Consider the following 23,150-nt stretch of genomic DNA (forward strand, 5'->3'; position numbering starts at 1 on the left):
TCTTGAGCTTTGGGCCGGAGAGATGGTTCAGTGGTTAAAAGCACTAGCTGTTGTCCAGAGGTCCTGAGTTCAATTCCCGCAACCCCATGGTAGCTCACAACCACCTTGAATGAGGTCTGTTGCCCTCTGCTGGCCTACAGAACACATGCAGGCAGAAGACTGTATACGTAATAAGTAAAATCTTAAAACAAAAAAACCCCACAAGAATCTTGAGGTTAGATAACTGGGTGAACAAAATATGCAGCTGTCCTCTGGTATCAAGATAGAGGGAAACTGACATCAGCAAGGCTTCCAGGTCGGCGGCAGGCTTCTGTCCACACCGAGATACGCCCTTCAACAGGAGGAAACTGAGGCATCCACAATTTCATAGGGCGACGAGAGAGCTCTAGAGACTCAGTTCCAGAGAAGAAACACTAGGCAGAAGGCCACGCCCTTTCTTTTTTTAACACAGCTCCCTTCCGACTCCGCCTAGCTCTGCGGCTTCCGGCTGAGGCAGCGCGTCCGCGTGCCGCCCCGCGCCTGCGCGGCGAGCCCAGGTCAGCGCGCAGGCGCAGTGCGTCGTTCGCCCGCTGCTTGCTGCGGTACAATCCTCACTTCATTGAGCGTTAACTCGTGAGGCAGAAGGATGGTGCTGGACCTGGATTTGTTTCGTGTGGATAAAGGAGGGGACCCAGCCCTCATTCGAGAGACGCAGGAGAAGCGCTTCAAGGACCCGGGGCTGGTGGACCAGCTGGTGAAGGCGGACAGTGAGTGGCGACGATGTAAGTGCCTGGATGCTCGCGGGATCTCTCCGAGGCTACAACTTACACCCTTTGTCAGATGCTCTCTGGACTGGCTGGCTCCAGCGCCGCCTGTCCACACAACAGGCTGGTGCCCCGGCTCATCCCACTCTCCCGGCGGCCGGCGATCCCTCCCTCTCCGCTCCCTCCCGCGCGTGCTCCGTGCTGCCTGCCTCCCTCCGGTGCCCCTGGAAGAGCAGCGCGCACGCGCAGGGAGAGCTGTCAGGCCCCTGGTAGCTAGAAGCAAGCCAGAGCTGGAGTTTTAGTTGAGGGCGCGTGGGAATTTTTTCCCTAACATTTTGGTCGTTCTCAGTGCTTTCTTGTCCTCAGAAAAGCCACCGTGGTCATCCCGGTTCTGATGGTATCAAAGGCTGCTGTCTAGACTGAGTGACATCTGCCGCACCTTAGGTTTACTCCACCCCATTCGAACCATTGGGGGACTTTGGAGGCTGCTCTTGGCTAAAAGCAGTGATCCCGAAGTTTTTGGGATGGCCGTCCCTCCAAGCATACATACCTTTAAGACTCAGGCTTTTGCGTGTTAGATCAGGTAGGAGGGAGAGGTGCTGTAAGGCAAGAAAAAGCTTGTAATTACTGAGGATGGTTGTAACTTGTGGTAGCTTTCTGGAAAGGACGTTGGCAGTGTGGAAGTGACCCTGTATCATTCGTGGAATTAAATAAAGCCCTGGAACCCCCTGCCTCCAAGTGTGCCTCTGGAATGATCACCTGGCAGACCGGATGTTGTCAGTGGCATGTGACTCATTTTGTCTGATGCAATTGGTCTGCAACCAGCTGAGAGCTTAGTTTATATAGCAGAACACTGCAAAGGCAGTCGCGATCCAAGAATGCCATGTTTGTTTTGTTTTATTTATTTATATTTTTCGTGTCAGAGACAGATTTCTCTGTGTAGCCCTGGCTGTCCTGGAATTTGCTCCATAGATCAGGCTGGTCTCGATACTCCTGCCTCTACCTCAGGAGTGCTTGGATCAAAGGTGTGCCACACGAAGCCTGACTGAGTTGTTATGGTTTTATCTTTTGGTGGCATTGATTTTACTGTTAAAAAATGTTCTTGGGTATCAAAAAGTATTTGCTTAGCTTAGAGTTATATACTCACTCGGTATGTTTCACATACGGGTACTCAAATAGGATAGTTTGTAAGCTCTGTGCTCCAATTTGAAGTTTTGAATTGTTCCAAGCTGAAAATGTTTCTATTTTTTGTTTGTTTGTTTAGAATAAAAATATTGTAATCCATGGGGGGGATGCCTGCCTTTAATTCTAGTACTCAGGAGGCAGAAGCAGGTGGACCTCTTGAGTTTGAGACTAGCCTGGTCTGCATAGTGAGTTCCAGGCCAGCCAGGGCTACATGATGAGATCCTGCTTTGGAAAGAAGGAAGAAAAAGAAAATATTGGAGCTGGTGGCATTCACTTGTAATCCTAGCACTGAGGCCGGAGGATCTGCATTTCCAGGCCAGCATACCCTTCCTAAAAACAAACATGTTCTGAGCCCCTCCAATGAATCATAACAAGGACTATCAAGATTTCTGTAGCCATTTAGGCATTGAGCAGCAGCTGATGTAACTTCAAACATATTTGGTGGTCTCGTATTTAATATGCACATCGAGGAAATTTTGACCTTTACCTGAAGAGACACTTGGTAGATTCCTTAGAGATTCACAGGATAAACAGATATTAAAGGACAGCTTTAAAGTGAGCATTTGTTTGTGAGGTGAGGTCTGGCACTTTTGTCCAGGACCGTCTCCTCTCATGGGCCCAAGCAATCCTCTTGCCTCAGCTGGGAGAACAGATACATGCTCCCACACCTGGCTTTAAGAGAGGTGAGCACTAATTAGACTAGGAACTGTGACAACTTTTAAAAAGGACCTGGAGTTGGGAAAGACATAGGTTGGTGGGTGCTGAGGGGAGCTGGAGAGAGGTAGATGGCTGAAGAAAAAAAAAAAATTAAGATTTTATTTATTTATTATGTGTACAACAGTCTGCTTCCATGTATATCTGCACACTAGAAGAGGGCACCAGATCTCATAACAGACGGTTGTGAGCCACCATGTGGTTGCTGGGAATTGAGCCCAGGACCTCTGGAAGAGCAGCCAGTGCTCTTAATCGCTGAGCCATCTCTCTAGCCCCTGAAGAAAAATTTTTATTGATATTTTTCCCCAGCCTGGTCTACAAAGCTGAAAAAAATTTTTTAAAAAGAAATGCATATAAAGGGGGAAAAGATTTTACTTTTTTCAGACAGGGTCTCATGTAGTCCCTTTTGTAGTTGAGATTGTCCTTAAACTGATCCTGCTTCTTATCTCCTTATTCTGGGATTATAAGTGAGCATCACCACGCCAGGTTTAAAGGTGTGAGCTGTGCTTAGTGTGTTTTGAACCTGTGGTTTTAGTACATGCTAGATAAGTGCTCTACTACTGAGCTATGCCCAACCTCCCTTCAAAAATATTTATTTATTTTGAACTGGGCTCTTGCTATGTAGCCTATTCTGTCCTCACAGCCATGCCTTTTTATTTCTATCTTTATTTTTAATTTTGGTTTTTCAAGACAGGGTTTCTCAGTAGCTGTGGAGCCAGTCCTGAAACTCACTTTAACTTTATTTAAGACAGTCTCAAGTCTCAGAATTCCAGCCTGGCTGACCTCAAACTCACAAGATCCACCTTCCTCTGTGTCTCAAGTGCTGGGATTAAAGTACCACACCCTATTGTCAATTCTAGAACCAGCAGCACTTCATTCTATAAAGCAATTAAGTGTTTCAATGAGCTGAGCAGAACGGGTTGGCTTTGTAGAGCCTGGTTGAAGAAAGTGGAAACAAAAGGCAAAAAGCAGATCAGTCATTTCAAACTTAACTTCCCTGTAAGATGGGAAGACAGAAACAGGAAATAATTTCAGTTTGGTGATATGGAACTTTAATATGGGCTGTTTCTAGTTTGATTTTTAGTATGGTTTGTTGGAGCTATGAAACAGTGACTTCCTGTAATTTTTTTAAAAACATGCATACATGGGCTGGAGAGATGGCTCAGCCGTTAAAGTCTAGGCTCACAACCAAAAATATAAAAACATGCATACATATATACACATATGCAAATATACAGTGTTCCAGTATTCAGCACTATACCTCATCCTTGGCTGCAGATAAAGGTTTGTCACTTGTATGAAGATCTTCTGTGCCCATGATACTTTACATTCTGTATGAAGGGTTGTTACATTTTTTGTTTCAGTGTTTTATTTTTTTAGATGAGATTTCCTCATAGTATAACTCAGTGTGACCTCAAATTGATAGTCTCCTGCCTCTGTACAACCATGTCTGGCTGTTAACATGTCTAAAAATTATCATGCTGGTCTAAGTATTAAATCCAGGGCCTTCAACCAGTCGAGGCCAGTACTGTGCCACTGAACTGTGTTCCCATATCAGTGGTATTTTTTGGTTGGATGTGAGAGTCATTAGTAAACATGATTACTGGAGGGGTACAGCACAGAGGAGGCTGTGGTTTGTATAAGGGATCAGCCCCTGGGGATGAGCTCTTCTCAGCTACCATGTCTCCAGATGTATCTGCATTAAACTCTGTGAAGCCTTACTTCTTTGAGATGTGGATCTTCTGGCAGCCAGGGAACTTTAACTTGGCCCTGTGTGGGGTTCCCATCATGCGTGCATTATTCTGCAAGATGGTACAGATGTACACAGTGACCTGGCCAATGTTAGCCCTGGCCACTGTCCCCTAAGGCTTAACAATGTACTCTGCATATCTACCTGGAATTTAGACTGAAGACATCATGAGATCGGAGATATGCCTATCCACCAGATAACTCTGTTTCTCTTGGAGCAATCCAACAAGCAACAGACTGCCTACACTCCCAAGGAGGTTGGTGTTTGCAGCCATTGCACACAGGTCCCTGTGAAAGAAATCTGGTTGGCTTAATTAGCTGCAGATACTTTAAAAGTATTTATTTGTCTATCTTATGTGTATGTTTGTGTATACCACATGATGCAAGAACTTGTGTGGGGGGTGCTGCCAGTTCTCCTTAGATTGGAGTTAAAGGTGGTTGTGACTGCCTCATGTGTGCTGGGACCCAAACCTGGGTCGTGTAAGAGCAGTGAGTACTCTTAAACATTGAGCCATCTCTGCAGCCCTGTGAACACTTTTTATATTTTTAACAAGGCCTCCCTAAGGAACCCAAGTAGCCTTGAACTCACTCTGTAGCCCAGGCAGGCCTTAAACTTGTGATCTAAGGGTCTCTGCTTCCCAAGTAGCCAGGCTCACAGGAGTCCCTGGCTGGTCATATTGGGCACTGGCAAATGTCGTGCTAAGGCTCTTTCACATCTTGAACTTCAGAGTAGAGGATGGAGTTTCTTCTATCACTGGCAACAGAACTTATAAGCACTATCATTGAAGAGCACAGACTATGCTTCCTGACAGGGTCATGAGCTTCAATACAAACTCTGTATTAGCACCAATCCCCATTTGTTGTTGCAGAGTCTTGAGGTGCCCATAGGACGCCATGGAGAACACAGCAGTCTGTAATGACCACAAGTGTAACTCTTTATATTGAGTGGCAATTTCTTCGTAATCCACAGTAGTGGAACAAGGCCACATTTGGGGGCATTTGTCTCAGCTCATCCCCAGACTTCTGAATTTCAGTCTATCTGAAATTTGCAGCCAGCCACAAGAATTCTGTCTTTTAGAATGTGCTGTCCATCCCCATCAAAGAATGAGATTTCTTTTATTATCAATGAAGATAGGCCCTGGCCCTGGTCTTTGTTTTCCCCACAACTAGAAGAGCTTTGAGACAACTTTCCTTTTTATTCTCATCTCACTTCCAGGCAGATTTCTGCCATGCAGATCTACCCTTGGGTTGCAGGCCTAAGTCTTGCACTCTTGCCTCACAGAGATACTAAAGGCTTGGATGTGAGTCATGGATGCAACAGTGACTCCACAAAACACAAAGGGGACTGGAGCTAAGGAGGTTCCATCTAGGTCTCTTGCTTCAGGCTGGTGCACAGGCAGTATGGGGGTTTGTCTGCACAATCGGAAACATACTGTCTTTGCCAACATGCTTGTCATTCTTTATCACTATGAGGCAGTCAACTATCCCAAGAAGAATGAAGAGATACTTTTCATCACCCAGGGTTCCAGGTTATAATCAGAAGTAAGATGGAAAGTGTGAGGGGCCACTTCACCCCTCCTATATCCCAGTATACAGAGCAATTAAACTTAGATTTTTCTGAACAACTTGGTTTCTTCAAAGTGGTCTTTAAGCCTATTAAATATGAGAATTGTGTTTTTGTGTATTTATCATATTAAAATCCACATTAATCCATATTCAAATTTACTGAAATAGTTTACATTCTTTTTTTTTTTTCCTAAACAAGTCTTCCAAATCTAATTGTATTTTTATACAGTCTCATTTAGGGCTACCACATTTCAGATGCTCAGTGGTCACTCACAGTTAGGGACTACACAGTGAACTCTGCAGCCTTAAAGCGTAAGCCAATGTAAGACCCCCCAGAAGCTCAGGCCTCCAGGATCTCAGCCCAGGACCTCAGTCACCCCAATCACCAGGCAGAGTCAAAAGCTTGATACAAACTGCATGAGGCTTTATTATTGTTTAATGAGCTAACCCCATGTTAGCTCGGGTCTTTCATCCACCCACCATGGCGGATGGCTAGAAAAGACAGCTTGAAGCGTCTGCATAGAGATCTTATAGGGCAGCGTAAGGGGAGTGTCTAGGGGTACGCACAGGCTCAGGATTGATGTGCCTCCAGGCTTGGAGGGCTTGCCCTATGTTGATTTGTTGATTGGTCAACTGGTTGTTATGGCCCATAGGCCCTCCCAGGGTGGTTGCTATGATCTGCTCGTCATTGCTGTGCAATTGTCCATAAAGCATAGCATCACCAGCTAACTTCTGATTGATTCCTTGCCACGAGGCAGGCATCTGACCTCCTAGTGACTAAAGCAAGGTCAGACAAGCACGTGTTCGGCTGTTATGGCTGCTGAAATGGGGAACTGGTCCCTTCACCACTAAGTCCTCAACTGCAGATGACCTCCACCCTGCCTGTCACACTACTCATGCCTTCTGCTTCTGTGACTTTTTCCAGATCTGTGTGCTGCCTCCATTTTATCTACCTTCTTTGCCACCCAATCTCATTCTGTAACAGTGCCTCCTTTTTGGGTGTTCTCTATACTCTTGCTCTCCCCCACCCCTCTCTCTTTGAGACAGGGTCTCACTGAGTAGCCCTGACTGGCCTAGAATAGGCTATGTGCTCAGCCAGAATGGTTTCAAACTCACAGATATCTGTCTGCCTGCCTCTGCCTCCAGAGTGTTGGAATTAAAGGTGTATATGTGTGTATGTTGTGTGTGCTCATGTGCGTGTGTGCACAGTCACTTACCACTTATTTTTGGGGTTGTGTTTTGGGTTTTGGCTTTGAGACTGGGTCTCTCTGTCCTACCTGTCCTGGAACTCACTCTGTAGACCAGACTGGCCCTAAACTCACAGAGAATGGCCTGCCTCTCTCTGCCTCCCAAGCACTGGGATTAGAGGTGTGTGCCACCACTGCCTGGCTATTTGTATTGTTTTTAGTTTTGTGTATGTGTGCACCTGCTCACGTGTCTGTGGATGGTGTGTGAGTGTGAACACAGGTGCCTGCGGAGGCCAGAGGTGTTGGGTCCCCCTGGAGCTGGAGTTACAGGCGGTTGTGAGCTCTGGTGTAGGGGCTGGGAACTGACCTTGGTTCTTCTAAGGAAGCTGTCCATGCTCTTTATTTCTGAGCCCTCTCTCTAGCCCCAGATTCTGATACTTCAGTTTCAACCCTAGACTGGCCTATCCTTGTCACCAAATCCTGGGAATACCCTCCTGTAGTCAGTCTCTTGTCAACTAACTTTAGAGGTCTAAAGCAGACACCAGCATTGGGTTAGTTAGCTTTTTGTTGCTGTTAATTGAGATGACTCAAGAGAGATAGAAGAGCTGCGTGAAGTGCTGTATGCCATTAGTCCCAGCACCCAAGAGGGAGAGGCAGGCAGCTCTAAGTTCGAGGCTAGCCTGGTCTACATAGTGAGTAAGTTCCAGACCAGTGAGGACTATGTAGAGAGATCCTGTCTCAAAGAAAGAAAAAAGGTGGAAGAAGTCAAATATAGCGGTACCTGCTGCACTTAAGAAGCAGAGGCAGGAGGATTGTCAAGTTCTAGGCTTGCCAGAGCTATGTAACCAGACCTTGTCTTGGAAAAAGAAAGTCACTCACTTTGTGACAGTTGAGAAGTAAAGACAGCCAAGATGTGTATAGTCCCTGCCCTTGGTGCACGATGTTGTCTGTGACTTCCCTTTAGATTCCACTTCTTAAACTGAAGACCAAACCGCACCCCCCACCCCTGCCCAAGACAGGGTTTCTCTGTAGCTTTGGAGCCTATGCTGGAACTCGGCTCTGTAGACCAGACTGGGCTCGAACTCACAAAGATCCACCTGCCTCTCTGCCTTGAGAGTGCTGGGATTAAAGGCGAGCTCTACCACCGCCCGGCTTGACCAATTTAGGGTCTGTGGTCAGGGAGTATCTTTACGCCGAGCCTCTCTGACATGATTTCTTGGATCTTAGGCAGGTTCCGGGCAGACAACTTGAACAAGCTGAAGAACTTATGCAGCAAGACTATTGGTGAGAAAATGAAGGTACGAGGACTAACAGGCTTGGGGGCTTGAGTAGAGCTGCTTGATCTGCTCTTATTTATTATGTGTTTAAGTGATGCCACATGTGTGTAGGTGTCCATGGAGAGCAGAGGAGGTTGTCATTATCATTCATACTTACACATGTGCATGAAGCAGAACCAGTGAAGAGTGAAGCACAAAGTCGTATTGGAATTCTGGCACATAGCTTGCTTCCTTAGGCAGTATTTTGTTACACATTCAGCTGTGAAAATGGGTATCAGTAAGTTTTATTCCTGTGGTACTTGTGATCACTAATCATTTACAGGCAGAGAGCCCATAGTCATTAGTACTTTTATATTCATTTGTCCCCTATCTAAGTGTCCTTCAGATCCTCAATATAGACAGTGCCAGCCAAGCGTTTGACTGTGTGTAAGGACCAGGAATGATGCTCTGCAGACTGACAAGTAATGAGTACAGAAATTGGAGCTAGGGGAGCCCCCTTGCATTTTGTCATATTGCCTTGATTGTTCCTCTCTCCTTACCTTGGATGCATTTTTCACCCATAGCCTGTTGCTGGGGCTGTTATTAGAGTATTAACAAGATCTCTCCTCAGGGCCTGCCTTTGACTACCATGTTGGTTTTTGTTTTGTTTTGTTTTGTTTTGTTTTTTCTTTTGAGGCATGGTCTTGCTATTTAGCCCTGGTAGGCCTGGAACTGCTATACAGCCCAGGCTAGTCTTGATCTCACAGCAATCCTCCTGCCTCTGTCTCCCTGGTGTCTTGTAGTTCACGAGCATTTCAAACATGTTCTTTGTTTCTTGACTGTTCAGTATGTGGGGAAAGCTATCTCACTTCTCTGATGTTAACTCTCTCACCTGCCAGGTGTATTGACCTGTCCAGGATCAGAAAGGAGGCAGAGACAGTAAAGGACTTGAGGGCTGGAGAGATGGCTCAGCTCTTAAAGGCTAGGCTCACAACCAAAACTGTAAGAAAAGCACTTGAAGCTGACTTCTGACTTTCTTTCAGTTAACTAATTTCCCTGCGTGTTTCAGCTCACTTAATGTAAAGCAGTCTGATTTGTTTACGTGACATGATGATTTGGTGTGCACTTCATAAAACAATGTCAGAATTTTTATTTTAATTAAATCACCTTTTCTTTTTCCCTGCAGAAAAAAGAGCCAGTGGGAGATGACGAGTTCATCCCAGAGGACGTGTTGAATTTCGATGACCTTACTGCAGACACGTTATCTGTAGGTTTCTGCCCTGTTCCTGTCTTAGCATTGTTCCTGGACAGGAAGAGCTGTGTCCGTGTTCCTACCTGCTTTTGTTATCCTCTGTGCCTGAGACTCATCAGTCATAGGATATAGATGGAGTGGGAAAGAGAAGGGAAAGATGAGAAAGACACTGAACCAGTTGGTTGGTGTTAACTATGTTTTCTGCTTTCTTTCACAATGAAAGAAATTCCTCAATTTAAGCAGTGGGTTCAGGATGGCAATTTTCTGTGTTTGTAGCCAAACTGTTCTTTGAAACCCTTAACACAGTAAGAGTGTAAACCAGAGAAGCAAAGTTGCTGTGCCTGGAGGGCTGGGCGGGGCTCGCTTCTGCCCTTCTTGGTCTGGTAAGGGGTCCCCTGAGACATCAGAGCACAGTCTGAAACAGCTGCAATAAGGGCAATGCAACAAACTCAAGACAATCTCTTGCTCCTGATAAAGCTATTATCTTCCTGGAGAAATTTGGATGGGAATGCATAATAGAGTGCTAAACTGGTTCAGTCTGGAAAATTAGAAGTGCAAATTAAGGAGAAATTCTCTTAGAGCCGCTGGATTGAACTCCTGGGACGTCAGTCTGCATATCTCTGCCCCCACCTCCACCATCAAAGAAAAGGAAGATGTTAAACATTTTAAGTCAAGACTGTCCGCCTGTGGAGTCAGCCTGTGTTTTTAAATGCATTCATTTTCAGTACTTTTTTATTGTTATTTTGGGACAGGGTCTCAGAGCCAAGTCTGGCTTCAAATTAATGTAGTTTAGGGTTAATGTGATTCCTCCACCCACTAAATGCTGGGATACAGGTTGGCCTGGCTTTTGTAATCCTAGTTGCTAGGACTACCAGGTGCAGGGTACCATTTCTTATCCTTGTTTTTGTTTTTGTGAGATGGGGTTTCTCTGTGTAGCCCTTGCTGGCCTGGAACTGTAGACCAAACTGGCCCAGCTTCCTTGTCCAATTTTAAAATGCTTTCTTGCAGGGAGGGGAGGATGGTACATGCCTTTAATCCCAGCACTTGGGAGGCAGAGACAGGCAGATATCTGAGTTCAAGGCCAACCTGGTCTATGGGGCAAGTTCCAGGACAACCAGTGTTACACAAACCTTGTCTCAAAAAGACAAACAAAAAATGCTTCAGTGGATATAGTGCTTGCCTAGCATTTTTAGGCCCCAACTATGATTCCTCATGTACTGCCCCTCCAATAAAAAATAGAAATTGCTACTACAAGAGTTGTCACTAGAGGACAGCAGTTAGGATATTGCTGCCTCTGCTTCGTGTACTCCATACATGAGTCTGGCTTGTTCTTCTGCAGGCCCTGAAAGTCTCACAAATTAAAAAAGTCCGACTCCTCATCGATGAAGCCATCCAGAAGTGTGATGGGGAGCGGTTAAAGCTGGAGGCAGAGCGGTTTGAGAACCTCCGAGAGATCGGGAACCTTCTGCACCCCTCTGTGCCCATCAGTAACGATGAGGTAGGTGGGGCTGGGCCATTCAGGGGGCTCCCCTCCCTCACTGCCAGGCGCCTTGGAAGGAGAGCCGCCCAACACTGGCGCTCTGTCAGAAAAGCCTGCTTTTGTGTGTTCCCTCTGCCCACCAATTGAGCATTGCCGGAGTCAGATCCCTGCCTGATTGGGAAGTGGCAGAGACAGCAGGTAGGAGGAGACTCCTGGCACAGAAATCCCTTCTAAATGGGGCTGCTGTCCTCCACTGCGTGTTGCCCCTGGTAGCAGTAAGTCCTGTGGGAGGGACCTGCTAAATCAACCTAACCCCCTCACCCACACCCCGCTGGGAAGCTGCAGGTTGAAGGGAAATCTGCATGATAAAAGTTTCCTGCCGAGCGGGAGCTTCCCCAACACAAAGCTGCTCTGAGTCAGGCTTTGTTCCCAGACACCCTAGCAGTGGCAGGGCCCATCTGTGCCTCTCTCATTCATTCCCTTGTGAACACTAAACTCACTGCCGGCTGGGGTATGTGCAGGCCTTGGAGCCTGAGCAGACCGAGGTCAGGCCCCGGAGCCCACCCTCATGTGGTTCAGAGACCAGAGAGAGCCTACAAAGAAAAAAAGTCCTGCATTCTCCTCTGTACCCCAGGTGATGCCAATTGTCAGAGGCGGGTTCTTGGGCCGGATTTCTGAGGAGTCATTTAAAAGGGTAAAGAGAGAATGAATATACTTTAGGTTGCAGAGCAAATCAAGATTCCCAGTTTGCTAACTAAGAATGCTTTCGTGACTTTGTAAATCATTTGTCTTTTGTGTAGCAAATTCCCTTCCTCATTGGTTGTATAAGAGAGCAGAAGCTAACCCATGGTGTAAGCGACTCACTCAAAGGCTGTACTTCTCTTTGCTATGTGTCTCTTCTCGGTTTATTTCCTCAGGATGCAGACAACAAAGTAGAGCGCATCTGGGGTGATTGTACAGTCAGGAAGAAGTATTCCCATGTGGATCTGGTGGTGATGGTAGACGGCTTTGAAGGCGAAAAGGGAGCCGTGGTGGCTGGTAGTCGAGGGTACTTCCTGAAGGTAAGAATTGAGAACCAGTAGGGAATAAAGAAGGCACACACACACACACACACACACACACACACACACACACACACACACACACACACACACACTGAAAATCATACTTAAATGAAAGAGGCTCACAAATCCTCCACTTGTACTCGATGCCTGCCTGTGAACGTGTAGCAATTAGATGCAATTCTCTTTCTGAGGCAAGAGAGTGCTTACCCAGATTCCAAAGAACAAAAGCCACTCAGTGATCCTTCATAATGAATATGTTTTGCTGACTGAATCAGAACAGTCTCTGCCTTTGAGGAGCTCAGTGTAATTGGACAGTCAGACAAGTAACAAAGACTGAAACCCAGTGTGATAAGCCTGCGGTCTGAGTAGACCCAGCGTGCTCTGAGAGCTGGTAGGTGGAGGCAGCTGGCACAGATTAACCGGGGCAGAGGGCATATGAATTCAGAGAACCCTTCTGTAGGAAATGGTAAAATAATTGTGTAACTGTTGTGCACTTAAGCCTTCTGCATGTACAGATGAGTGTGATGCTTTAAGAATTAATACCCAGAAACACCCATCCATGCATCCTGCCTGCGTAATTCTTTTGCTTTGGTCTGTTTTCATGGGGATAGGGATAGAGGTGGGAGGACTTGGAGACGGGGGTCTCACTAAATAACCCAGGCTGGCTCCAGTAGTTCTCCCTCATCCTGCCAGGTACTAAGATTACTAGTGTGGACCACTACTTGAATCTCTTCGAGAAGTCTCTAGACAGGGTAACGTGCTGTTGGCTTTTGCTGCCAAGACTCTCCTGTATACTTCTGTTCTGACTTCTTGCTTGGTTATCTGTGATTGCATGAGTGGAATTGAGCTGGAGAGGTGTTCATCATGCTAATTCCAAATAACAGTACATAACAATTACCCTAGCAATAAGGAGGCAAAACAGGTAATGCATGGAGCTTACAGAAAGAACAAAGCCCATTAAGCTGCTCTCTGGGCAATAGCAGCAGTCAGTTTCCACCATCTTCATCTTACCAAGATGCTGTCCCGTCAGTGAGAGAAAGTCCTATTAGTGAAGTGAGTGAAATAAATGTTCTTGACTGGAGCCAAGGACTCAACACCCAAAACTGAGTTGTGTGTAAACATCCTAAAACCAGGCATTTACAGTTTAGGTCTGAATGATTTTGAACATAATGACATTGATTATCCTCTTAATACCTGGTATTGAGTTATAAAAAACTGTGAAGAGTTGGCCTCTTAGGTTGAGTTCAATCGGTATTATAAATTTTTCCAAACATGAGTTCTAATGGACCAGCTAAATAAAATACCACATTAAAACAAGTATCTCCTGACTGTTGTTGTAATCTATCGTCTTAATTTCCCTGCCTGTGCCACTGGGTAGTTCTGGTTGCCCATTTGTGCCTGAGTGTTGGCTCTGGTAGTAGAATGTCAACTGAGTGGGCTGGTGCTGTGTCTGTTCCGTAGGGGGTCTTGGTGTTCCTGGAGCAGGCGCTCATCCAGTATGCACTCCGTACCTTGGGAAGTCGAGGCTACACTCCCATCTATACCCCCTTCTTCATGAGGAAAGAGGTCATGCAGGAGGTGGCACAGCTCAGCCAGTTTGATGAAGAACTTTATAAGGTAAGTAACTGTGTAGACTGACTTTTTAAGTGAGGCTCAACAGCTTTCTGCCATGGTAGAGCACTTTCAGTGTGCCAGTACAACCAAGGAAGCATCCATCCATCCGTTTGGCAAGGCCTCTCTGAGTACATAGGCTGACCATGAACTGTGTGTAGCCCAGACTGGCCCTGAATTCCTGGACCTCTTACCTTAGTCTACTGAGTACTAGAATTTCAGCTTTGTGCTGCCATGCCTGGCACAACAGCTATGTATTTTCTTTTAGTTCTGGAGGCCAGTGTCTGAAGTGAAGGTGTGAATTTCTTCTAATGCTTATGTCCTTGGCTTGCAGATGGCCAGCCACCTGATCACTGTGTTCTCAAATGGTCTTCTGTGTATTGCTGATCACAAATGTTTGGTTTGGGGTTTTGTCTGTCTGTCTGTCTGTCTGTCTGTCTGTCTGTCTGTCTGTCTGTCTATCTGTCTGTTATGTGGTACTGTTAGGCAGGGGCTTCACGAAGGCTAGTCAAGTGACTATTACTGAGTTACAGTCCTATTTTTTTGAAACAGTCTCAGTAAGTTGCCCAGGGTACCTTTGAATTCACTCTGTAACCCAGGCATGCCTTGAATTTTAAATTGTCCTGCCTAAGCCTCCTGAGTGGCAAGATTTTTTACATGTTTGCACCAAGAGGTGTAGCTTTTTCTTTTTTCTTTTTTTTTTTAAGAGAGTACTGAGCTGGGCAGTGGTAGTGGGTACATGCCTTTAATCCCAGTACTTGGGAGACAGAGGCATGTTGATCTCTGAGAGTTTAAGGCTAGACTGGTCTACAAAGCAAGTTCCAGGACAGCCAGGACTGTTACATGGAGAAAACCTGTCGGGGATTGGGGGGGGGGCGGAATGAATGTATGTATGTGTGTGTGTGTGTGTGTGTGTACTGGAGTTACAAGCATGTGCCATTGAGTCCAGCTTGCAAGTTTGCTTGTTTGTTTGTGACAGTCTTAACTATATAGTCCTGGCTGGCCTCACACATTTGTGACTTACCTTCCTCTGCCTTCAGGGTACTGGGATTAGAATGTGAGGCACCACACCTAGCTGTTTGCAGAGTTGTTGGGGTTTCTTTTATGTTTTGGTGGTTTTTGTTGTTACAACTTTTACATTTATTTGGGCTTGGGGAGGCTTGTGCAGTTCCATGGCATGGAGGACAGAGGACCATGTGGACCCTGAGGATTGGACGTAGGTTATCAGGCATGATGGCAGGTGCCTTTCCCCGCTGAGCCATCTCACCAGCCCAGCAGGTTTTTAATGTCAGTTAATTTCAGTGTTAAAAGCCGCATGTGGTTGGCACCTACCATCTTAGTCAGTGTAGAACAGACCCCTCTCATCTTGCCCCTAGAAGCCTGGGTAACGTCTTTAAATTGAGTGCACTTTATCACTAAGAGCTTAGAAGAGAAGCCCTTTTACTGACTACTTAGACAAAAGGAAATTAGAAACGTGGGCTGATTCCCAGTCCTCTCTCTTCCCATGCCCTTCCACTCCTTACCCCAGTTAGAAACATTCACGGTGCAAGATTATGAATCCTTGAACCTGGGACAACCGAGGGATTCCAGTTGAATTTCAGAATGTCTTTCTGATCAGCTGCAGCTGGCTCTGACATTAACTACAGCTTCATTCTGCCTAGCACTCAGAATTGGGTTTTGTTCATTGGCAGAAGGACTTAAGCATTCATTGAGTGCATAAGTAGATGTTGCACGTCTGCCAGCATTCACCATTTAATATCATATATTTTGCAGTTGTTAAATAAGTTTTTTAGGCTCCCTAATTTGAGTTTCTTTGTTTTTTTTTTTTTTTTTTGTTGTTGTTGTTGTTTTTTGGGTTTTTTTTTCCCCCAGACAGGGTTTCTCTGTATTGCTTTGGAGGTTATCCTGGAACTCACTCTGTAGACCAGGCTGGCCTCAAAATCACAGAGATCCGCCTGCCTCTGCCTCCCGAGTGCTGGGATTAAATACATGTGCCATCAATGCCCAGCTGCATTTCTTTGTTCTTTTAAGTGTTGGATTTTTTTCTGTTGTATGTTTGGAGGGTGGGGGTGGGCAATTCTCTATATAGCCATGGCTAGCCTCAAACTCAAGGTCCTTATGCTTCAGCTTCCTGAGTGCTAGGATTGTAGGCATGCACCATCCTTTCTTTGATCTCTAGCAGGCACTCCTTTTTAGACAGCCCCTTTGCCTCCCTGTTTTAGCATTCATTCATTCCATGCAGGAAAATCCCCCATGCCCATCATGGTACCATTCATGTAGCATCTTACCTAGTCTTCACTAACATGTGTTCTTCCTACAGGTAATTGGCAAAGGCAGTGAAAAGTCTGATGACAGTTCTTACGATGAAAAATACCTGATTGCCACCTCAGAGCAGCCCATTGCAGCTCTGCACCGTGACGAGTGGCTGCGGCCAGAAGACCTGCCCATCAAGTATGCTGGCCTCTCCACCTGCTTTCGTCAGGAAGTGGGCTCACATGGCCGTGATACACGTGGTATCTTCCGAGTCCATCAGTTTGAGAAGGTTCGTAGATGAGAGGCAGGAGGGGCATGATCTGTGTTCCCAAAGCCCCACTGGCTGTAGCTTTTCTACTCGTTGCTGACGTCTTTGTGGGGAAGAGCCTAGAGAATGTATAAAGTGGCTTTGTGCATAGACTAGAACAAAGCTCCCTAAGTCTCCTGTGCCAATCCCACCACTTACTAGCTGCGTGGCCTCTGTAAGAAGAGGAAATGATGGTGTCATCCACCTCCCTAGACTGACTGGACACCAAACTAGTGTGTGTTAGGCACTTAGAACAATAGCTAGTAGAAGATGGTGACTCTGGAGAATCCATTGTCCTGGTTGTCACAGTCCAGTCTGTTGGAGCACTGATCTCCTTTGGGACCCAGCCTGCCCTGTCTCCCAGTGGTGTGGGACTACTAGCTCACAGCTAGACTGTCTCTACTTCAGTCCTTTAGTTTATTCCCCCCTCACTGCTGTCCTGTCTCCTTGGCTCCCTCTCTGTAGATTGAACAGTTCGTGTACTCATCACCTCATGACAATAAGTCATGGGAGATGTTTGAAGAGATGATCGGCACCGCAGAAGAATTCTACCAGTCTTTGGGGATCCCTTACCATATCGTGAATATTGTCTCAGGTGAGGAACCCCTCATCTCTTCACGCTGCCTTTTCTACATCTCAGATCACTTTCACCAACTGAGTCATCACACAAAGAGATAGCTCAGTTCATTACCTACATTCATTAAAACATCACAGCCTTCGCCCCTGGGAGTGTTTGGTGATGAGATCCTTGTATGACTTCCCTTCTGGGGATATGCTGTGAAGTGAAGAATTCTTCAGGCTCCCTGTAGAGGCATCCCCACCTGTCCGTCCGTCCATCCGTTCATCCTAAATCTAGGGGTTTCTTTACAGGCTCTTTGAATCATGCTGCCAGTAAGAAGCTCGACCTGGAGGCCTGGTTCCCAGGCTCAGGTGCCTTCCGTGAGTTGGTCTCCTGTTCTAATTGCACGGATTACCAGGCTCGCCGGCTCCGAATCCGATATGGGCAGACCAAGAAGATGATGGACAAGGTAGTTAGCCCCCAGGGAAGTGTGCAGCGGGGCCTTCTGCACAGGCCCATTTTTCCTATTTCTCTTTCCTAAGAGTTATTAGTTTCCAGCAATGTGAGAAAATCAGCTCAGTCTAGACCTAAAAGAAACTAAAAATGACTTTCTACTGAGTCAGGGCTGGGTAGTTTGAACAGAAACCTGAGCCTAGCCCTATTCTACAAGGTAATTCAAGCTTTTCTCTCTTTGGCTTTGTTTTCCTTAACTCCAGAGAAAGAATAATCTCCGTTTCTCTACACAGAACAAGTTGGAGGCAATGTCTTCCCTCTTTTCGCCCAAGAAGGTCAGGTTGTAAGCTCATCTCTTAAATAGTCTTCAGAGCTGGGCGTGGTGGCGCACGCCTTTAATCCCAGCACTCGGGAGGCAGAGACAGGCGGATTTCTGTGAGTTTGAGGCCAGTCTGGTCTACAGAGTGTGTTCCAGGACAGCCAAGGCTACTCAGAGAAACCCTGTCTCAATAAATAAATAAATAAGCAAACTCACTTTTCAGGCCCTGATCTATCTGAGTAGGGTTTGGGATGGGTCAAAAGGAGGACCACACTGGTGGTTTCTTTCTTCCCACCAAATCTTCTACTTGTCACGCATGCAAACATGAGGAATCTTCCTAGGGTTACCTTACAGGTGGTAAATACAAAAAATTTAAGTTTTACAAAGTTGGAAATGGGTTAAAGCCATCCTTTGGATTGGGGAAGTTGTGGCTGAGTGCCTAGATAGTCCCTGATCATCAGGCAGATCCCCTGAGGGCTGAGTTTTAACATTCCCATGAACCTGCTCTTCCCAGGTGGAGTTTGTCCATATGCTTAATGCCACAATGTGTGCTACCACCCGGACCATCTGCGCCATCCTGGAGAACTACCAGACAGAGAAAGGCATCATTGTGCCGGAGAAGTTGAGGGAGTTCATGCCTCCAGGTACAGGTCCTTCATCTTTACATCTTTCTAAATAGGCCCTTTGCCAGCTCTACCCCATTTTCATATGAGACACAGTCCCATACTTCCTAAGGTGCTGGGAACAGTGCGGGTATCATACGCAGATTCTAATTTCAGACTGGGGAAGAAAGGGGTAGAGAAGTCCGTCCATCTTAGGGGTACCCCTTCATTGGAAGGATTATTATCTCCAGTCTTCACTGAGGTCCATGGGCTTTGACAGAAATGGCGAGTCACTTAGTGGGTTCTTCCCTCACAGGACTCCAAGAACTGATCCCATTTGTGAAGCCTGCACCCATTGACCAGGAGCCATCTAAAAAGCAGAAGAAGCAACATGAGGGCAGCAAAAAGAAAGCAAAAGAGGTCACCCTGGAGAGCCAGCTGCAGAACATGGAGGTCACTGAGGCCTGAACACTGCCTCCTCCCAGTCTGCCAGACTTACTTTCTGCCTGCTGGGATCTCTGGCTTTCTTAGAGCAGGGAGGCCGAGTACCACTCACCCTGTCCCATCTGACTGCACAGCCGACGGGGAACCATCTGCGGTGTACCAAGCAGGTGTTCCCATCTCCTCGCATGGGCCAAGGGTCTCCTCACTGATGACTGCTGAGCCATGCAATAAAGTGTTTCTGGGGAGGGCAGTCTGCTCCCCAGGCTTGAACCCTGTCTCTGCTGGGTCTCCCAAATAAGGCTCTGAGCCCTTCAGCCAGCTAGTGAAGGCTTTTTAGAAAACCTGCAATCATAACACAAGTTTTCAGGGCAAGGATCATGACTCTCGGTAAATTCACTCCTGTCTAAAGGCCATGAAGCTTAGAGACCAGTATGCCTGCTAGCACTTATGTTCCCTGGGAAGGAAGGGATGCTAGCACTTCTGTTCCCTGTGGAAAGGGAGAAAGGCTGGTCATGGTAGCTGACACTCCATCCAAAAGAGCCCCTAGGTTTAAAGCAGCAGCTATGGTTATGAACAGCAGCTTTGTATTTCTTTATAGCTACCCACATTGGGGAGACTCGCTGCATAGCAGTAACTTAGTGTGTCAGAAGCAGGGTAGAGGGGTGCAGGAAGGCTCTCTGTCCTCAGGAACTCCCACTGTCCTAATAGCTGGGCACCTGCACCCTGGGGAAGGTAGTGTTCAGGCTTTCTTTGCCCAGCTCCCTTTCATCTGTGATCTGTATCCTCGACTCTAATGACACCCTAGGTCAGTCTAGTGCTTGTCTCCTAGCAGGTTAAAGTGCCTCCTCTAGATACTCCCTTTTATCTTTGTATGGTCCCAGAAGGTAGGGTGGGGACGTGATTATACCTGCCCCAGAGTGGGAGAATGAGTTTGTGTGGCTAGGTGGTAGCCTGGCTCAGAGTGACTAAGTTTGTTTCTTAGGGAAGTTGGGAGCTGGAGTGTGTGTGACCTGGTTTGTGACAGCCTTTTGCTTAGCTCACCTCTGCTGCGTTAGCCTAGTGCCAAGGAGGCAAAGAGGCCATGTGCTCAGCTTCTGCTAGGGAGCTATTAACCTTGCTCTTGGCATGCCTATCAAAACTGAGTGCTTCAAGGGCGACCACCATGGCTCTTTTGCCTGCTGTGCCAGCTCAGGGGCCCCCCAGGCAGGTCCCATGGCCCATTGGCCTCAGCCCTGGGAAAACAAAGGCCGGGCAAGAGGACAAAAGAGCAGGCTGCTCCCATTTGTAATTCAGGACCAGAAATTCACATTCCCATAACCTTAACATTCAGTTTGAAGAAAAGCAGCTTGAACCGTGATTGGGAGGCTAGGCTGCCCCACTTAGAAGTCTATTAGGGATGTCTAGGTGGCCCGGGTTTGTCCTGGGCCTGGCCTAGGTCTCCACAGCTGCTTTCCCTGCTCCTATACCCTGACTCCTAATGCCTGTAGCCTTCTGGCACAGGCTGCTTTCTGGTCTTGCTGGATCAGCTCTTGCTCCCCTGCACTAACTGGCTTACTCTCTACCTTGCTAGGTTTCTGGATCTGGCTGTATTTGGACTCCAGACAAGCTGAATAGTTATTCTCCCCACAACAGTCTTCCTCTGTGTGAACCAGGTGGTCTGTTTCTTGTTTTTGTTTTTTTGTTTTTTTTTTCTTGCAGACAGGTCTTACTATGTAGCCTTGGCTGTCCTGGAACTCACTCTGTAGACCAGGCTGGCCTTGAATTTACTCACATCTGCCTGCCACTGCCTCCTGAGTGTTGGGGTTAAAGGTGTGCACCACCATGCCCAGCTGCCAGCCAGGTGGCCTGTTAACAAATGTGTTCCTCCTTCCTGAAAAAGAAAGATAGCTGGCAGAAGTCTTCTTCACAGGTCATACACAAGAACATGTTGGCATGTGGGCATGCCCTCCCACACTGTTGCTAAGCTCCCTGAGAGCAGAGTTTACATAGAGGACATAGTCCCTGCACTCAGAACTCACTCTACTAGGAAGGTGTGGCTTACTGTCCTCCAGAGTGAACCAGACTCCTTTCCTTGGAACAGTGGCTCTGACTGATGCAAGCCTTGTTTAGAATGGGCTGACCCACCTGGAAGCTGAGCACTTGGGAATGAGCCCAGATAACTCCACCCTGACAGTTGCCTCCGCAGCCCACAGCGGATGCCCTCATCCCTGGCACCTTGTCTGCCCTATCTCCAACCTCAGCTATCCAGGTTACCTCAGCGAACAACCCCCAGAGGCCCTGTGGAGTGAGTCAGAGCCCTGGGTCCCTTAGTAACTTTTGGTTCCCACACCCAGGAATTCAGGTCCCAAAATGCAGGTCTAGGTGCATCAAGTAAGTTGTTGGGACCTGATGTTTGTCCTAACTACCAGAGAGCCAACTAGAAGTCAGGCTTCTGGACTCAAAGGTCAGGCAAGTGTTTCTAGGGACCATCTTGAGCTGGGCCTGCTGAGTGGGGCACCCCCAGTCATGCATACACTCTCCTAGGCTGACACCCCACTCCTGGGAGTAGACTCCTGCAGTCTGCCCTACTTTACCTTTCTGAAGCTTTTCCGGTTTATGCTGGGTCCACAGAAACCTCCCCGCAACTCCCATACTCCTAGCGGGGGGCCTAGGGCGGTCCTGGCTGAGCTCCCAGGGTAAGTTTGACAGGCAGAGCCTGGATAGGCCCCAAAGAAATGTGTTACATGTCAGAGCCTGTGCCAGGATGAGGGGCCTCACCACTCTCCCAGTCATCTCCCAGCCTGGGGTTCCTCAACAGCCCCTCCCAGACAGGCACCCACCTACACCAGGGCCCGACTGAGCTTAAGGCTCCGCCTCTGACGTTGCCCTTTTAAGAGCCCTCCCAATGGGGGCGGGGTACTGCAGGCAGAGTCTTGCAGAAACCCAGTGCGGTGCAGCTCCCCCACCAAGGTGCCTGGAAAGACCTACATCCCGGTTTCTCCAGGCTCTGGGCTGAGGCAGAGGTTCCTGTGGTCTCTGAGGAGACCCCTTGTTCCGGAGGGACGGAGCCTCTCCGTCTGCTCTAACTAGCTGGTTTGAAGACCCTACAGTTTGGAGTCTCATTGGCCCAACCCTCTCCCTTTAGAAGCCTGCTGTCAGAAATAGTCTGGGAAATTACATTTGCTGAGGTGTAAATTGCTGATAAGAAGGTATGACCCTTAAGGGACAATTGGATTTTAAATCCTGAAACTGAAGAATTAAGCTCCTAATTGAAAACAGCATCCACCGCTTCCATCTTGTGTCAGAGAAAACAATTTCTTTTTATTCTTTCAAACATCCCCTAGCTGCTTGTGCCCAGGGTTTCATGCTCTGTCTCCTGGGTCTTATTCTTAAGCTAGCTTTCCTTCTCATTCTCTCCCCTGCAAAGTCCCCCCCACACACACACCTGGTTACACTGCTCCCCTCCTCTTTTTGCCTCAAAGATTCACCATCAAGGGGCTCTTGTAATTCTACTGCCTCATTGGTACCCCTAGCCCTCTGGTGTCTACCCACATCGAGGAAACGTGGATGTCCCATATAGAAGAAAGCTTGAACTGCAAAGGGAAGGTCTGAGTTGGGGCTGAGGGAATGGCTTGGGAAAGAACATGGCTCCTGACTCCATAGGTATCTGGGCCCCTGTGTTTCCATATGCCTGGTCTTCAGGAAGACTTGGGAATCCCAATCGAGTTTTACCAGACTGATTGCTTGTCCCCACAATATATTCACATGTATCCCTTCCCCCAACACCCTGGAGTTACTGGGCGGGGCAGTTTCCTGCTCTGCATCTCAGGCCAATCTGCACTGAGTCTTCATCATGAGAGCTGCTCATCTGCCGGTCCACAGACCACAGGCACAGCCTCCTTCTGGTACCAGAGTAGCTTGAGATGGGTCATCCAAGATCCACGCTTAGTAAGGGCTGGTGACATGGATCAGCTGGTGAAGGTACTTACACCAAGCCTGATAAACAGTTGGATCTGTTAAACAGAGGACTCACATGTGGAGGGAGAGGACCAACTCCTGCAGGTTATCATCTGACCATGAAAACACACATGGGTATACAGTAAATAAGTGTGTGTGTGTGTGTGTAGGGTTCCTTTTCCATTCAAATACAAAAAATATTAGTGAACATGGGCCTGGCAACAGCAGCTGTCTCAGTCCAAAGCAGACGGGTTGGTCAGAACCAGAGTCTCGACGGAGCTTCATTCATCTTGGTGTCTGCCTGTGCACTGCCTCTTCCATCTCCTTTGACAACCTTAACAACTAAGTTATTAACAGCTTTGTGGTTTTCTGTGTAAGCCTCCGCCCCAGGCTCCATCTTATCCCCACTGTGCTCAGGGACCACATACAACTTCAGCTGCATTTGGATGGGCCTTGCCTCATTATAGAAT

The 23,150-nt window shown here is 47.3% G+C and overlaps 1 protein-coding gene and 1 pseudogene across 1 annotated transcript; one reads left to right on the plus strand and one right to left on the minus strand.

The window, feature by feature from the left end:
• Positions 1 to 625: 625 nt before the first annotated feature.
• Positions 626 to 19,014, plus strand: Sars1 (seryl-tRNA synthetase 1). Its single transcript, XM_027395502.1, has 11 exons — positions 626 to 761; positions 8,372 to 8,442; positions 9,587 to 9,667; positions 10,992 to 11,150; positions 12,050 to 12,193; positions 13,658 to 13,813; positions 16,128 to 16,349; positions 16,833 to 16,962; positions 17,238 to 17,395; positions 18,213 to 18,342; positions 18,617 to 19,014. Exons 1-11 carry the CDS (start codon positions 626 to 628, stop codon positions 18,766 to 18,768), a joined length of 1,539 nt encoding a protein of 512 aa, XP_027251303.1. The 3' UTR covers positions 18,769 to 19,014.
• Positions 4,593 to 4,715, minus strand: LOC113831757 (annotated as a pseudogene).
• Positions 19,015 to 23,150: the final 4,136 nt, after the last annotated feature.

The sequence above is a fragment of the Cricetulus griseus genome (assembly GCF_003668045.3).
Source record: "Cricetulus griseus strain 17A/GY chromosome 1 unlocalized genomic scaffold, alternate assembly CriGri-PICRH-1.0 chr1_0, whole genome shotgun sequence".
Lineage (NCBI taxonomy): Eukaryota > Metazoa > Chordata > Mammalia > Rodentia > Cricetidae > Cricetulus > Cricetulus griseus.

Excerpts from the sequence above, each read along its gene's own strand:
- Sars1 (XM_027395502.1), top strand. The coding sequence starts at position 626 with ATGGTGCTGGACCTGGATTTGTTTCGTGTGGATAAAGGAGGGGACCCA. Across the intron at positions 9,668-10,991 it reads TTACTGCAGACACGTTATCT|GCCCTGAAAGTCTCACAAAT; the intron begins GTAGGTTTCTGC and ends GTTCTTCTGCAG. Across the intron at positions 16,350-16,832 it reads GAGTCCATCAGTTTGAGAAG|ATTGAACAGTTCGTGTACTC; the intron begins GTTCGTAGATGA and ends CCCTCTCTGTAG.